The 17,819-nt window shown below is 40.8% G+C and overlaps 2 protein-coding genes across 4 annotated transcripts in view; both read left to right on the top strand.

The window, feature by feature from the left end:
- Positions 1-4,855, top strand: part of git2b (G protein-coupled receptor kinase interacting ArfGAP 2b) — a 38,955-nt gene extending 34,100 nt beyond the window's left edge. For all 3 annotated transcript variants that reach the window (XM_063014840.1, XM_063014841.1, XM_063014842.1), the window contains one exon: positions 2,298-4,855. In XM_063014840.1, the coding sequence (XP_062870910.1) occupies positions 2,298-2,504 (207 nt within the window). In that variant the 3' untranslated portion in view covers positions 2,505-4,855. The remainder of the gene's footprint in view (positions 1-2,297) is intronic.
- A 4,136-nt stretch (positions 4,856-8,991) lies between these two features.
- On the top strand, positions 8,992-17,600 carry gltpb (glycolipid transfer protein b). Its single transcript, XM_063014098.1, has 5 exons — positions 8,992-9,129; positions 12,012-12,070; positions 12,152-12,285; positions 13,354-13,504; positions 16,544-17,600. Exons 1-5 carry the CDS (start codon positions 9,027-9,029, stop codon positions 16,724-16,726), a joined length of 630 nt encoding a protein of 209 aa, XP_062870168.1. The 5' UTR covers positions 8,992-9,026; the 3' UTR covers positions 16,727-17,600.
- Positions 17,601-17,819: the final 219 nt, after the last annotated feature.

A 17,819-nucleotide genomic window follows, 5' to 3' on the forward strand; every position in this document is an offset into this window, starting at 1 on the left:
ATCTTGGTTAAAGACAAACAAGATTGAGGTAATAGAGTGGCCAGCCCAATCCCCTGACTTCAGTCCCAGAGAGAACTTGTGGGCTGATAGCTGAAACACGTTTTTTTGAGGCAAAACCCAAAATTGCAGAAGAACTGTGGAATGTCGTCTAATCATCCTGGACTGGAATACCTGTTCAGAGGTGCCAGAAGTTGGTCGACTCCATGCAACACAGATCTCAGAAACAATTGTTATGCCACTAAATATTAGTTATTATTAGTTAAATATTAAAGTAAAGTAAAACCTCAAACATTTTTTTCAGTTTATAGATACATTTTTTGAGTTTTTAAAGAAAAATGCTGGCACTGCTATTTTTTTGAACAGCCTAATATTAATTTTTCTTAACTTTCTGTAAAGGATTAACACAAACTGGCTAAATTTTGTTAATGTTTTGAATTAGAATTGAAAGTGGAGTATTTTCAGTGCATTTGCATTTATGGAAATAAAAGTTATCATAATGATTTTGTGCTTTATTAACTTTTTTAAAACCACTGCTATTTTTTTTAACACTACTGTATGCTTTTTTCCCCATCAGTAAAACACAGTGCCACAATAGGAGCTTGAACCATTTAGCATAGGGATGTTCAAACTCGAAACTGCTTGCAAGGTATTTTAGAAATAACATTAAAGCTTGTCGGCTATTAAGCAGTTTTTAAAACTAATCTAAAATGCTCCCCATCTTCTTTCCCCCAACTCAAAACATTAACGTTACACCTACAGTAATGTTCCCATTTTTGGATAAACATGGCGGCTACAAAGAAACAAAAACTAGACAGCTTTGTTTGTTTGTTTGAACGGTAGTTACTCATTACACTTCAGTTCACAAGGTTATATTGAACACAGTCCTGGACAATTTAGTATCTCTAATTCACCTCACTTGCATGTCTTTGGACTGTGGGAGGAAACCGGAGCACCCGGAGGAAACCCACGCAGACACGGGAAGAACATGCAAACTCCACACAGATCGAACCCAGGACCTTCTTGCTGTGAGGCAACAGTGCTACCCACTTAGCCACCGCGCTGCCCCCAAAACAGCGAATGCAGAAGATTTCAGACGTGCTGGGAAAATAAATATTTTTTTCAGAGGGAAGTGTGTACGTTTAATTTAAAGAAGTTTAATTTAAATAAGTATTCCCATTGGGATTATAAACTGGTAAGTGAAATTGGCAACATTTTAGTTTACAACACTGTACATAGATAAATAAGATAGATAATTAGGAAGAAGTAGTAGGTCTATTATATTTTTATTTATTACAAAATAGTCTGTGGCCCTTGTTTGCATATTTTTTACTCTATCTGGCCTCTAACAAGAAAGGTTTGGGCACCCTTGCTTTAGCACAAGGTTTGAACACTTCTAGAACTGTCATCAGCTTATAATTCCTAACGATTCCTAGGAAGTCTATTTATTTTATTTATTTTTTTTTTTTCTATTTCATTTATGCGTTTTCTCCCATTTTCTCCCAATTTAGTGTAGTCAGTTTGTCTTCCGCTGCTGGGGGATCCCTGATTGCAGTCGAAGTGGGTATATTGCTGCTCACGCCTCCTCCGATCCGTGTGCAGCCCTTAGCCGAACCCTTTTTTATTCATATATTCTGCGCAGGTGCCTCTCTATCTGCTAATCAGGGTCTTTTACACAGCTTTTGAAGACCCCACCCACAAAGTCCAGTCATCTCGCCATAGCAGAAGCCAATTACGCCCACTAGATGGTGCCCAGCCGACCGGTAGCAACGCCAAGTTTCGAACCGAGGAGTTCAGAATCTTGGAGCTGGTGTGCTAGTGGAATATCCAGCTGCACCACCTGGGTGCCTAGAAGTCCATTTACAGTCAGGCGTTAAGTTTGGAGGCATTACAACAGGAAGGTTGTCTAAACCACTGCACAAAATTCATTTTTAATTCTTAAATTTTTCACCTGAGGTTTGGTCAGCAAAGGGTTAAGGAGGGGTTTTCTTAGGTTATGGTTGTGGTGGGTCCAGGTCCACTAGGAAACACTGGGCACGAGGCAGAACTACCCTGGACATTCCGCCAATCTTGTTTGTGTAGGCACTGGGCAGGCAGATAACAGCTGAGATCAGGACCCGGATTTGAACGGTGGAGGGCTAGCATATTAGAGAGCTGAGCCAACCAAAAGCTGGTTGTTACTTCTTTATGTTTGGTTTTGTAATGAAGATTTCATTGTATCTTTATAAAGTTGTGATGTAATAATTTCATCCCGAAATAAATGTTAATCGATAACCCCTGCCCTTCTTTCTTTCTTTTAGAGGCCAAGATCAGAGATGGTGCGCGGCTCACTGCGCCTGCTGACTTCCAGCGCCAGCCGGCTGCAGGGTGAGTGCCAGCGGGCAGCCCCGGTCGACTCCGGCCCTGCCGACTCCCAGCTGGTTACGCAGCAGCTTATTCAGTGCGCCTACGACATCGCAAAGGCTGCCAAGCAGCTCGTCACCGTCACCACCAAAGAGAGCAACTGAGACACTCGCCTTTTACTGTCCTCTACATTTCAATAGACGCCTTGAGTCGTCCTTACTGTTTTTTTTACAGCATCAGTATTATGAAAAGTATTTTTATCGTATTATTTTATTTAAAGGAATTTGGATCTGTGTTTTAACAACATTTTAAGTTATAACCTTTCATGTTTTACACATAACGTTCATGTGGACGAAGCATCGGTTTTACCTTTCTACAATCACGTAGCTTCAGTCTGTACTGCCAATCTTTGGTCATTTGTGAAATGGTTATGTGACGATTTAGTCTAATGTGGTAACAAATCCCAGCCATAATTTGTGAATATTTAGTCCTCTGAGCCGTTACGCATGAACCACCACTTTAATCTTCGTCCTGTGACCTTTACAAAATGTACAGTACCAAAAGTATAGAGCCTCTCACTTCGTAATGTTTCAGTCTGTAAACTCTAATACCTCATTCCACTGTGCTAACATCTTCCAGAGAACCCATAATACTTTTTTGATTTTGGGTTTGAAGTAAACATTTCTGCTTTTTAACAGCTTTTTTCCCCAAATACTCTTTCTTGGCAAATAAACCGAGTACAGTTAAAGTCAGAAGTGTAGAACATGCACTGTATGTCATGGCAGATTTCTGCAACTGTTCTTTTTTTCTGGTCTCTTCGCCAAGGTAGGGAACAAAACTCAAACTGTCACCTTGTGCCAGAGATGTTCACAGGTCACAAAATACGAGTCCGAGTCAAGTCACGAGTCTTTAGGCTAGAGTCCGGGTCAAGTCACGAGTCTTTAGGCTAGAGTCCGGGTCAAGTCACGAGTCAATATAATCTACACAAAACATGTATTGGAAATGTAGCGTAGAAATAAACAAATAATCTGTAAGTTCAGATAAAAAAACAACAACAGATTAGCAACTGTATTTAGCTGTTTTACTTCGTGCCTTTACTTTCCTAGGTACCAGTTAAAAGCTTAAACTGACGTTTTAATTTCATTGCAAATGGCAGCGCGGCAGCCAAAATCCCAAACACAGCAAAAAATCCATAATACTGCTTACCTTACCTTGTAGTGACGCTGCAAACAAAATACATGCAAATAACAGCATTTCTTACTAAACATTAAAATTAGAAGGTCTGACTGGTTCAGAAAGCGGTTTTTACAATTATTAGCGCCAATTCTGTAGGAGCGTTCCATTCGCATGATCTGTTACTGTGAAGTGCACTATGTAGGGTGTTCCACCATTTGAAGTAGGGAGCGGCACTTTATCACTATGCCGGAAGCTGGCTGGAACATTTACCCATTGCGTGCGTTGCGGGTTAAGACGGCCAGAGTGTTATTATCTCTACCTTGTGCTTAGTGGAAGTTTGTCCAGATGGTCAGATATAAATCCAAGAACCATAAAATAAAGTCTGCCATAAATAAGAAGCTGTGGGAACATGGCTTGGCACTTTCAAAGTCAAGCGAGCCTATAACTTGTAGAGGCTTCGGGGCTGTAAAGCAAAGAAAAAGCACCTATTAATGTTTTTTTTATTCTATGTGTGTGATGAGCATTTTTTTGTTAAAGTTTCTTAAAGGAGCCTAATGTAAAGCAGGAGCTTATTTCTGTCATAGCAGCCTCTAAGCCTATGGCAATGTTAAGTTAAATGACTAATGCCAGTATCACCCATGTTCTAACAGCATCTGACTCATGCCAGACTCTTAGCATGAGGTGACAGTTTGAAGTTTTTTGTCTAGACCTTTAAACTACTGTTTAAATTGGTGCATTGACATTTACATCATTTATCAGATTCTTTTATCCAAAGCGACTTACACTTGTGACTGAATACATTTTGAGCAATTGAGGGTTAAGAGCCTTGCTCAGAGACTGAACAATGGCAATTTGGCTGTAGTGAGGCTTGAACCAGATGCATTCCATCATAATAACAAATACCAGTTATGTGTAATACTGACCCAAAATAAACTGATATTATTATTATTGAGATCTCATGACACACTTGTGCATGCAAACTTTTGACTTCAACTGTACATACATATCTTCCACTATTCTTTTCATTGCATTTCTTTGTAATTGTGCTTTGTGCAATTATGAATGGAGATTCATCCAAAGGATGTGTTTGGTTGCGTTGTCTCGTATGTCCATTAGCAGTTGCGCTTGTGACTTTTATATGTGGTATAAATAAATAACTCCTTGTATTCTTCATTACAGTGTATAATGTCTACATGCTGCTAAGCTCTGTCCTATATATGCAAATAATAAGGTGGTGTTGGCTCAGTCCCATCCTCGTACAGGGATAAAAAAACCGTGTTGGTTTAGCTTCTGTGAAAACCTTGCCATTGAATATAATAAAAGCAGAATTTTTAACATATCTATCGTACATGTATAATTTTTGTGTCTGGATGCCTGTGTCTGTGTAGTTATGTCGCTTACCATCAACTTCAAGTCCTCTGAACCTACTGTCCTTGAATATGGATGCCCAGATCAGATTGCTAACATTGATAAGGTCATTCCTGCTGAATCAGAATTAAATCTGATATTAAATATTTAAAAAAGTTTGTTGTGGGTTTTCTAAAATTATACATATGACAATGAATGCCTCCTAATTCCTCATTATAAAATAGCATGTTTGACTAACGTGATTTCTCTGTGCCTGTTTAAATAGGGCAAGCCTTACCACACACACAGACCAAGGGTCACAGTACATCACTTTGGCGTAGAACTTCATTAAACACATATTATTAGCCCTTTTGTGGACTGACCTAGGTCCCTTAAAAGGGGGAAAACACAAATCTTCATGCCCCTGCATCAGCCTGAGTGACAAGCATTAAATTGGGAAAGTCTGCAGAGTTCTGTGCAGATTCCACTTCTGTTTCTAATCAACTTCAGGTCCCAAGACCTTTGTATAAACAATGCTCTGTAATACAAAGTACATGGAGCAAGACATCACAAACTGTCATTTGAGTCATATTAAGTGGAAATTTGGTCATACACAACCCAATATCCAAAAAATACCATAATGCCATACTCCAAAACCTGCTAAATGCAGGTGAAATTTAAAATCCTGCTTGAAAATTAGTTTATTGCTAAACAAAGAAAAATCCTTCTAATGGTGTGTGGTCTCATAAAACAAATGTTTAGTTAAACCCAACCACACTGTATCTACTGTCAATCATGGTTGATATTGTGTTATGCTGTAGTGCAGTTTTGCACTGCAGATAGTAATGAGGAAAAAAACTTACCTAACATTTTTGCCCCAACCTGAACAGACTGAAATTAATAAATGCTGGATGAAGTTGGGTGTTTCAACTGGACACTGACCAAAATATGTTCTTTGAAAAGCTAGTTCAGGCTTACATTAAGCATTTAAAATGCTTTGACCTCAACTCTATCAAGAATAAGTGGACTGTAATAACTCAAGACCAATTAGCCAAACAAATTTTGCCAAGTGGGTAAACATCCAACCAGTGCTATGTTTACCGGCTTGAAAATGAATATCAAGTGCCTGGTTGAGCTGAAAAGACCTAAAGTATGTATAATCAAATGTTAGTGCTGTATGTATACTTTTAAGAAACCCACATTAAACTAATATAGGGTGCTGCTCACGCCTCCTCTTATTTGCACGCAGCCCTTAACGGAACCCTTTTCCACCCATGCACTCTGCACTGGCACCTCTATCCGCCAACAGGGTTTGAAGACCCCGTCCACATACTCCGGTCATCCCTGCCTGCAGGCACTGCCAGTTATTCCCGCCAGATGGCACCCAGCTGACCGCTGGGTTTTGAACCGAAGAGTTCAGAATTTTGGTGCTGGTGCGCTAGCAGAATATCAGAATATCAGTCAAATCATTATGGTCAGATGACAGAGTCGAAGTACGTCCGAAACAGCAAGGCGAGCTTACAGCCAGCCATGGTGAGCACCCAAAGAAAGTGGTCAGAGAAGGGACATGCCATGAACCACTTACAGGTAGTTGGGCATCCAAGATGTATTCATGCCAGAAGACATGGAGGCTATGGTGTCTGGTACAGAGAAACAGAAGTGCTACTGTGGGTCAAATTATAATAGGTGGTCCGTCGAGTTCAACAATGACATCTATGTGCAGGGTTGGGCTCGGAGGTGACTATGGCGTCCAAGACGGGAACGGCAAAGACGTCCGCATTGGGGGCAGGGAAACTGGCCTGGGGGTTTCAGTGCTGCTACTGCTGCTTTCTTTTTTTGCACGTGTCTCAGAGATGCTGGCACGCCGTTTGTCCTTAAATATCTCTGTTGCTTTATGTGTCAGGGTGTACCATCGAGTTCGGTCCTGTGCACACTCCTCAAGCTGCTTGGGGGCTATTCCATTGTGGACGATGTTGGCCTTGATGCAGTCCTTAAAGCTACTGTGGGTTAAATTGAAGATCATTTTAATACTGGTGATGAGGGTTACGTGCCAGAGAATGTCAATGTGTCACAGCACAGTGCATCAAACCCTTCTGTGTATGGTGCTGCTTAGTCGCAGGTCGGTCAAAGAGCACAGGCTAACTACTGTCCACTATCAAAAGTGCCTACAATGCAAGGGTGAAAGCCTGTTTTCTCCAAGACTATGTTTGTTTGTTTGTTTATTAGGATTTTAACGTCATGTTTTACACTTTGGTTACATTCATGAGAGAAACGGTCATCACTCACCACACACAAGGTTCATCAGTTCACACAAGGTTATATCGAACACAGTCATGGACAATTTAGTGTCTTCAATTCACCTCACTTGCATGTCTTTGGACTGTGGGAGGAAACCGGTGCACCCGGAGTAAACCCACGCAGACACGGGGAGAACAGGCAAACTCCACATAGAAAGGAACCCGGACCACCCCACCTGGGCATCGAACCCAGGACCTTCTTGCTGTGAGGTGACAGTGCTACCCACTTAGCCACCATGCCGCCCCCAAGACTATGTGGAAGACTGAACATGGGTGCACTGTTCAACCGCAGAAGAGATGGCACCAGAGATGGCACCAGGGGCGGCTTGTTCCTTAGGGCGATCGGGCTACGCACCACCAAAGGGCAAAAGGGAAGACATTTTTCTATCACATTCAACCAGTGTTAAACTAGCTGTGACTGTTCTGGAGTTGCCTCGGAATATCGTAGTCCAATCAGCGTCGAGTTGTGTTCCGTACAGACTCCAGTCTGACTGAAAATCGCCCCGGATTGCTCTGATAGACTCTCATATGTTAAAGCTCTTTTTTTCGAACTGCAGGCACTGCAATGCATTTTGAATTGAATTGCGTCACACGTAATCGTTCCTTATTTGAAAACTAAACGTGATGTTCCGTATTTTTATCAATGGGAGAGAAATGCTGCAGAGTAGACTGAGACAGGGCGAAGTGTGGTATGTAACAGAAGGAAACTGCTGCTACTGTGGGAATTAGAAAGCGTTTGGTTATTATTTTAAGTAGTGTTCACTTTTAGTCTTAGTAACGCCGTGTGTGCGCAGGCATATCAGTGTAACAACCTGTTATTACTTCAGTGTTTGAGTAGTGCAGTGGGCAGAGCGCGTCGCGTGTATTTTTCCGCCCTAGGTTCCAATCCGGCTTAGGGCGAAAATAAAGTAACACAAGCAGGGCCGGCACTTTTCTCACTGCCCCCTAAGCAACGCAGTCCAGAACCGGGGCTGCATGTCAGTGTGAGGATGGATTATGTAAAAATGTTGTTTGCACTATTGAGAAAAAATGTTACATGATGTTCTTTATGTTGTTTTGCCTAAAATATGAATCTGATTTATTATTATAAAGAATGAAAATAATAAATGTTAAACAGCCTAAATAAAACATTTTGATAATGTTCCTATGACGGTGTAAGACCCGTTATATTTTTCATAGGTGCAACCCTAACCGCCTACCCCCCGCTCCCGCTCAGGTAAACACCCGCCATACCCCCCCCCCCCCCCTATGCCTTCCACCAACTCGCCAGCCCAGGGTGTTCCTTATTTTTCAGTTCTGAAAGTTGGCAACCCTAATTGGAGCAGCTAGCGATCTCGTCAACATGACCTCATACCTCAGGATCTGCTGCACCTAAAATAAAATGATATCTGATGATGAGTGAATTAAATTGTTAGTGTGAAGGCTTTACTTCATTTTATGATTTTATGATTAATCCCCCCCTGAGAGATTTGGCAGGAGCCGCCACTGGATGGCACCATAAAGAAGTTCGTTTAGATTGTTTTGAGTCAATTTCTAGGCGGGGCAGAGCTGCTTTGACAGCATAACAGGCGTGTGTTGCTAAGCTTTTGCTCATCACTAGGTCTAAGTATCTAGAGACTTGAATTGAACTGTCCGTTTGTGAACCTGCCACGGCATACAGCTCTCTTATTGGTCAGCTCGGACACGCGCTTGAATGTCTGATCTCTGATTGGCTCTTTTCGTTTCCACCTGTTGAATATTCACATTTGGCTCCTTCCCCTGCGTCCCTGTTAGTGTACTGTGACTCTCGGGCTTGTTCCGGGTTGATAGTGTTTCCACTGACAGGCGGTGTTTATCTTTTGCTGTTTGGTGTTTGTTTGTTTAATAATGGCGCTTTTAATAGAAAACCAGTTCTCTGAGCTCTCAAATACCAAAGAGGTGTCTACAAAAGCGTTTTTGGAATCGGTATCTCATCTTCCGCCTTTTTTCGGTGAGTAACGTTAGTCTATGGAACGGTGAGTCGATTGAACGAGCAGTGGCACACTAATTCCTCCCTTATATAGATAATGATTAATATAGGGTACAATATACAGGTGGGACTTTGAAGTTGGTGGGGGGGGCTAATATAAACTTAAACCTTATAAAACAACACACCACATTTATATTAAAAGACACGTATGGAATTAACGTTTACCATTGTCGTTCTAGTATGTTTTGTTTGGAGTTTAAATAGGTCGAAGTAGGTCAGCGTTTTATAAACAGATGTAAATTCTTGTCTCCCCCACTAAAGTCCGAGATGGTGCAGTCCAAATTCCGGTCTGATTAAATATTAATGAGCATGCTGATGTGATAAGTGCACTTTACTCATCTACTTGGTCCATGTCCCAGTTCATTGCATGGTAACACAAACTCACCAATACAATTACTTATTTAATCACATCACATTGCTGGGAAGTTAAAAAGAAACCTGAATACACATGCATTCCATGGCATGGCATACACTGTGACAGCACGGTGGCTAAGTGGGTAGCACTGTCGCCTCACAGCAAGAAGGTCCTGGGTTCGATCCCCAGGTGGGGAGGTCTGGGTCCTTTCTGTGTGGAGTTTGCATGTTCTCCCTGTGTGGGTTTCCTCCGGGTGCTCCGCTTTCCTCCCACAGTCCAAAGACATGCAGGTGAGGTGAATTGGGGAAGCTAAATTATCCATGACTGTGTTCAATATAAACTTGTGAACTGATAAATCTTGTGTAATGAGTAGGTACTGTTCCTGTCATGAATGTAACCGAATTGTAAAGCATGACGTTAAAATCCTAATAAACAAACAAAATTCAATTACTCATTTACTCACATCACATTGTGGGGAAATTAGAAAGAAACCGGAATACCCAAAGGAAAGCCACTGCATTCCATGGCATGGCATCCACGGTGGCTAAGTGGGTAGCACTGTCGCCTCACAGCAAGAAAGAATTCCAAGATTGTACTAAAAATCCCAAGTAACTGAAAACGACAAAATTGTGAAGATTTATATAATGTATTTTTACAATTATTCACAAAAACAAAAATCCCAAAATAACTGACAAAGAAAAAGCGGGATCATTATATAATATTATTATATATTTATATTAATATATACAAATTGCAATATTAAAAAACGAATGTCTTTCAAACCCATAGAGTGTCGCAATCATCAAACGATGCCATGAGAAAATCAGATTTTAAACTGTTTACACTACCACAATCGACAGATTTAATTCTGCAATCTATCACAAAAATTACCAAAAAAAACAACAAAAAACAGACCTGACGTCATGTTCTCACGTCCAAGAAAATGTAAGTAAGTAAAGAAGTAAATTTACAGTAGCTGTAGAAATGGCCTGCGACAACCAAAGGTTGTTATTTATTAGTAGTACGCTGTGTCATTCCTTATTTATGGCTGTCGACCATAAAACTGCATGCAGATTTTAATTGCTTGAGTGCAAAGTAAAAATCCCAAGATTACGGGAAAAATCCTAAGGAGTGGCAACACTGAGTGTGGTTCTGGTCAGATCTGTTTATTGTTTCATTTATCAATCGGTTGTGGTTTTATTCTGGTCAGAAAAATTGTGAATCAAAAGCATATCAAAGAAACAATGGACACGAAGGCAATCCAGAGCAGAGAAGAATGACACGTGATACACACATGACACTCTGAGCTAAATGGATGGTGGATGCATATTTCTATTGTTATGCAATCGTTATGGTTAAATGACTGGGTTGAAGTATCTCCAGAACAGACAGACCTGCTGGTAATGTTCTGCTGGTGTCTCATGTCAGATGTCTCATCGGGCGGAGATGTTTTGAAAGCATATTAGACAAGTGGTCCTAATGTTTTGGCTCATCAGTGTACATAAAAACTCTAATTAAAGGGGGGTTTTGTCACCAAATTTTAAAAAGTGTATTTTCAAAGGTTTAATAAAAATAAATTAAGTTTTAGATGTTAATGGAAAAATAACTACTGGAACTAATAATAAGGGACTAAATTATTAAACAACTTTTGAATGAAAGTGCTAGAAAAAGTGAAACCATCTGTCAGTAATTGGGTTGATGAGTCAGAAGTTGAAAGTTAACCACAAGTCGTCCAAGGAGGTGGTTTTAATGTTATGGTTGATTGGTGTATTAAATGGAAATTGAAACAAATGGGCAAAGAAAGAAAATATGATTGTGGCAACTATGTTTACTTCATATTTACATTTTCTTAATAATATGAAACATTTTTGTACTGGTTTCTTTTAGAAAGGTTCAAGGTTCTTGCATGCATCTCCTAAATGGAATCCTATTACCAATGTAGTATTTTGCAAATGCTAGTCTATCAGACAGTAGTTATTTTGCAGATGCATTGTTTTTAATCTTATTCAAAAAACACTTTTTCTCTGCCACAGTTTTTATTTGAGGAAATACATTAGAATTACAGCTGAAAGTTTCCTTTTTTTATGCATTTGCCCCAATTTTCCTCTCAAGCTAGTTGTATCCAATTACCCAATCACATTTTGCTTCCTCGACTTCTGCTGACCTCCAGTGCTGACCGAGGAACCCTCCAACACGTGCAATAGCTGACTGCTTCTTTTCACTTGCACAAGGTGGGTTTATACGGAGATCCGTTTTGCACACAGAGAGTCACACACCAATCTTCATTATCCCCCCGTCCCATTGTGCAGGCGCCATTGGATAGCCAGCAGAGATCATAATTGCAGCAGTTATGAGGAATCCCTTTTGTTAATCCCACCCATGGACATGCCAATCATTGAGATTCGAACTCATGAGGTATGCTAGCGTGTTTTAAGCCGCACCACCCGAGCGCCCCAATTGAAAGTTTTCTTTCTTTCTGTTTTAACAGACTGTCTCGGATCCAAAATATTTGCACCTATCAAAGCAGACATTACCGGAAACATCACAGTAAGTCTGATCACTTATTAAACTGTGCTTTTAAACTTTTTCAAAAGATTTGTAATTAACTATTTGTTCAATTGTTTTAAGAAAATCAAAGCTGTGTACGATTCTGACCCAGCAAAGTATGAGACGCTACAGAAGTTCCTGGAGGTAGAGAAGAGCACATATGGGTCCGAATGGCCTAAAGTAGGCGCAACGCTGGCTCTTATGTGGTTAAAAAGGTAAGACACCTGAGCCAAATTGTTTGCTATAAGTAATAACTGTACAAAGCTGACTCTAACTAAAATGGGACAGAAGCCGATATGTAGGACCACTGGGACAACCATAACCACAGGTGTATTATAGCACCATCAGGTTTAAACAAATACTGCTTAGAGAATGTCTTGTAAGACATTTGTATCGAGGCAGTAGCTTAGTGGTTAAGGTACTGGACTAATAATCAGCCCCACCACTGCCAGGTTGTGACTGTTGGGCCCTTGGACTGCACAAACCCCTGATCTCAACCCCTATCTATTGCATACAAATAATTTCAAATGATGCTAAAAGGAAACATGTCTGGATGGTCAGATGCAATGTTAAAACCATTAATAAAACAGGTCAACCATGAATTGGAATCTACGGAAATGAATGACACTGTCCACAGTATGCAAACCTCTGCAGACCTGCACGCTGACCGAGGAGAGCCGCCAACTATCCTGTACCCTTTCGACATGCCCAGTTGCTGACCCCTTTATTTGACTTGCCAGTGAGTCTCACAGAGAGCAGTATAATATATGAAGTCACACACTGCTTTCTGTGAATCAACCATATTTTGTGCAGGTGCCTCTACCAGCCAGCAGAGACCGTGGTTGCAGTAGCAATAAGGAGCCAGTTTGACCACCCTTTATCAGACACAGCCAAACGTGTCTGTGTGGGCACCTGGCCAGTCAGTAAAACAGCTGTAATTCGAACTTCGAGCAGGAGATCTCAGTAGTGGTGGGCTAGCCCATTAGACTGCTGCTTCAATCAAGTTCCCCAGTTAATGTTGCATAATGACAAGAGTTGCTATTTAAGGCATGTTTACTCTGCCTTGCTTATTGAATAGTATACTATTAATCTAAAGCCTCAAGGGATTCATTTTAAATCACTGAGTGTCATTAGTTCAAAGTAATCTTGAAGATTGATGTGTATAATCAGCTGAAATGTTCTAGAGTGTAGTTTGCTTATTTAAATACTCTGAAAGTACAATTTTTGGGACTGTGTTGCTTGTAAAAATTTACACCTTACCATTTACTGACTGTGTTCCTCAGAGGTCTGCGTTTCATTCAGATCCTTCTTCAGAGTCTGGCAGATGGAGACCGAGATGAGAATAATCCCAATCTGATTCGAGTCAATATCACTAAAGCCTACGATCAAGCCCTGAAGAGATACCACGGCTGGATAGTGCAGCAAATTTTCAAGGTCAGTGATGATAAAAATGAAATCTGTGATCTGTTGAGTCTCATTCCAAAGCTATAGGGATTAAGGGGGAGGTTGTCTAACTGGGGGGCCCTAACATCCTCCTCTCTTTCCACAAGATTTTAGAGTATATCTGTGGATATTTGTGTCCACTTAGTCAAAATAGCAGTGATGTTCCAATTCATGCCAGCTGTGCTCAGTGAGACTGAGGGATCCATGTAGGCTGCTGAGGTTCTTGCATACCAGACTTGCTTAGAAAGTCTGCAAGTGATTTAATGCACCTGTTCCAAAAACATTTGGTTATATAATGTCCCTATGTAAAGATGGTTAAATAGTATTTATTTATTAGGATTTTAACATCATGTTTTACACATTTTAGTTACATTCATGACAAAACAGGTAATCACTGGTTATTCAGGATTCATCAGTTCTAAGTTTTAATGTCAATCACAGTCATGGACAATATTGTATCTCCAATCCACCTCACTTGCATGTCTTTGGACTGCGGGAGGAAACCCACGCAGACACAGGGAGAACATGCAAACTCCACACAGAAAGGACCCGGGTCGCTCCACCTGGGAATCAAACTTTCTTGCTGTGAGGTGACAGTGCTACCCACCAAGCCACCGTGCTGCCCTTCGGTTGGTTAAATAAAAACTGAACTCTGTTTCCTTAGAAAGACACTGATCAGCCATAACATTAAAACCACCTCTTTGTTTCTACACTCACTCCACTTCGCTCCACTTACCATATAGAAGCACTTTGTAGTTCTACAATAACTTACTGTAGTCCATCTGTTTCTCTACATGCTTTGTTAGCCCCCTTTCACCCTGTTCATCAATGGTCAGGACAACACACACTAACACACCACCACCATGTCAGTGTCACTGCAGTGCTGAGAATGATCCACCACCTAAATAATACCTGCTCTGTGGTGCTCCTGTGGGGCTCCTGACCACTGAAGAACAGGGGAGCTAACAAAGCATGCAGAGAAACAGATGGACTACAGTCAGTAATTGTAGAACTACAAAGTGCTTCTATATGGTAAGTGGAGCTGATAAAATGGACAGTGAGTGTAGAAACACGGAGGTGGTTTTAATGTTATGGCTGATCGGTGTATGTAGTACATAGGAGTGATGTAAACACAAAAAGAGGGTTTTTAAAGAACAGAACATTCTTACTAAAACATACAGATTTTCTTTATTTTCTAGACATAAAAAGACATTTATTTTCTTATTAATTTTGGTTTCATGTTGGCACAACTGGTAAAGTTTATGCCAAACAGTGGGGCCAAAAAGTATTTAGTCAGCCACTGATTGTGCAAGTTCTCCTACTTAGAAAGATGAGAGAGGTCTGTAATTTTCATCATAGGTACACTTCAACTATGAGAGACAAAATGAGAAAAAAAATCCAGGAAATCACATTGTAGGATTTTTAAAGAATTTATTTGTAAATTATGGTGGAAAATAAGTATTTGGTCACCCACAAACAAGCAAGATTTCTGGCTCTCACAGACCTGTAACTTCTTCTTTAAGAAGCTCTTCTGTCCTCCACTTGTTACCTGTATTAATGGCACCTGTTTGACCTCGTTATCTGTATAAAAGACACCTGTCCACAGCCTCAAACAGTCAGACTCCAAACTCAACCATGGCCAAGACCAAAGAGCTGTCGAAGGACACCAGGAAGAAAATTGTAGACCTGCACCAGGCTGGGAAGAGTTAATCTACAATAGGCAAGCAGGTTGGTGTGAATAAATCAACTGTGGGAGCAATTGTAAGAAAATGGAAGACATACAAGACCATTGATAATCTCCCTCGATCTGGGGCCCCACGCAAGATCTCATCCCGTGGGGTCAAAATGATCATGAGAACGGTGAGCAAAAATCCCAGAACTACACGGAGGGACCTGATAAATGACCTGCAGAGAGCTGGGACCAAAGTAACAAAGGCTACCATCAGTAACACACTACGCCAAGAGGGACTCAAATCCTGCAGTGCCAGGCGTGTCCCCCTGCTTAAGCCAGTACATGTCCAGGCCCATCTGAAGTTTGCCAGAGAGCATATGGATGAGCCAGAAGAGGATTGGGAGAATATCATGTGGTCAGATGAAACCAAAATGGAACTTTTTGGTAAAAACTTAACTCGTCGTGTTTGGAGGAAGAAGAATGCTGAGTTGCATCCCAAGAACACCATACCTACTGTGAAGCATGGGGGTGGAAACATCATGCTTTGGGGCTGTTTTTCTGCAAAGGGGACAGGGCGACTGATCCGTGTTAAGGGAAGAATGAACGGGGCCATGTATCGTGAGATTTTAAGCCAAAACCTCCTTCCATCAGTGAGAGCATTGAAGATGGAACGTGGCTGGGTCTTCCAGCATGACAATGATCCCAAACACACCGCTCGGGCAACGAAGGAGTGGCTGCGTAAAAAGCATTTCAAGGTCCTGGAGTGGCCTAGCCAGTCTCCAGACCTCAACCCCATAGAAAATTTGTGGAGGGAGTTGAAAGTCCGTGTTGCCCAGCGACAGCGCCAAAACATCACTGCTCTAAAGGAGATCTGCATGGAGGAATGTGCCAGAATACCAGCTACAGTGTGTGCAAACCTGGTGAAGACTTACAGGAAACGTTTGACCTCTGTCTTTGCCAACAAAGGTTATGTTACAAAGTATTGAGTTGAACTTTTGTTATTGACCAAATACTTATTTTCCACCATAATTTACAAATAAATTCTTTAAAAATCCTACAATGTGATTTCCTGCATTTTTTTTTTCTCATTTTGTCTCTCATAGTTGAAGTGTACCTATGATGAAAATTACAGACCTCTCTCATCTTTCTAAGTAGGAGAACTTGCACAATCAGTGGCTGACTAAATACTTTTTGGCCCCACTGTACCTCTGATTACTATAATACGTTTAACATGTTCTCACAATTACATCTAGGTGCATAAGTCAATGTGTAAGTGTGTATCTTTACCTGCGATAGCTGATGCAGGAGCCACCCTGATAGTAACCAAGCCATAACCATTTTCTTGCTCTGTCTTTTAGGCTGCTCTTTTGGCTTTACCATACAGGTCAGCCTTCCTGAAGGCCCTGTCTAAAGGTCAGGAGGTCTCTGATGAAGAGTGCCTTGCAAAAGTTCGGCAGTTCTTGGTGAACTTTACAGCCACCGTGGATGCTATTTATGAGATGTATACAGAGATGAATGCCGAGTTAGACTACATCGTTTGAAGTTCTGCACTGTGTGCAGTTTGGGTTCAGCCCTGCTGTGTCCTTCTCAGGTCAGATAGTGTTCCACTGAAATTAACAATGCAAGTCTCATTTTATTTTAATAATAATATTGGTTTTGCGGTGAGATGATGTCAGAGCTTAGGCTATGCAAAAACCTGAAGTGCATTATATATTCTTAAAGGGTCATATGAACTTCCTGTGATGTGAATGTGATATTTTACCAACAAATGCTGTGTTTTTTTTTTTTAGCTTTTCTATTAGGGATGTTGCACCCAGTGTAACAAAACACGATTGTGCTGCTGAATTGTAGTCTGTATAACGAACACTATTGCATGGTAGAAGAGTTTGTACTGGAATCCATTCCAGCTAGTAGTTAGTGGTGGCAGACTTGTAACATGTGCAGTGTGTGTGTGTGTGTGTTTGAAAGACTGCTTAGGATTGGTCAGAGATGGCTTTTTTCTACTGTGTGGTACCTTATAATATGGTATGTTTTTAAATCCATGGTTCAACATTTAGTAAATGTTTTTAAGTAACCCATACTGTACGTAAGTTCCTGTGCTGGATTTGGTTACCATACTTGATCAAAAACTATGCATACTGGAGAAGGCTGTATGGCTGGAGAAAGAAACAAAGAAACATTACAGAGCATTGATTGGCCAACTGCAATCGTCACAGAATTGCCAGTGGAGCGAACCAAAAGAACAATTGTTTGGTATTATGACAATTAATGTTCAGCAATCTTGTCCTACTTTTATGAGTACCTTTGAGCAATCAGAAGCAGACAATAGCACCTCAGGTACGGCACAGACGTTTTTGGATTTGGATACACACCATATTGTACTGTGGGGTACCATGCAATGTTAAAGAAGCATAACTCATTTATTTTTTCATATGTGCTGTTTTTAAACGCTACAAGTTTTTATAAGGTTGGAATAAATTCAACATGAATCCTTGAAAAATGTAGTCTATGGCAGCTACCAAACTCAAATCATTTGACTTGTTTACTGGGTTTCTTAGCAATAAGTGATTCCTAAACAGCAACTTCTAGAACAGTGGTCCCCAACCACCGGGCCAGGTCATTTATTACCGGGCC

The sequence above is a fragment of the Trichomycterus rosablanca genome, chromosome 18 (assembly GCF_030014385.1).
Source record: "Trichomycterus rosablanca isolate fTriRos1 chromosome 18, fTriRos1.hap1, whole genome shotgun sequence".
In the NCBI taxonomy this organism is placed as follows: Eukaryota; Metazoa; Chordata; class Actinopteri; order Siluriformes; family Trichomycteridae; genus Trichomycterus; species Trichomycterus rosablanca.

What these genes read in the sequence shown, in the direction of transcription:
- gltpb (XM_063014098.1), top strand. Translation starts at nt 9,027, where the DNA reads ATGGCGCTTTTAATAGAAAACCAGTTCTCTGAGCTCTCAAATACCAAA. An exon ending in ACATTACCGGAAACATCACA is followed by an intron (nt 12,071 to 12,151) that starts GTAAGTCTGATC and finishes AATTGTTTTAAG; the next exon opens with AAAATCAAAGCTGTGTACGA. An exon ending in GCTCTTATGTGGTTAAAAAG is followed by an intron (nt 12,286 to 13,353) that starts GTAAGACACCTG and finishes TGTGTTCCTCAG; the next exon opens with AGGTCTGCGTTTCATTCAGA.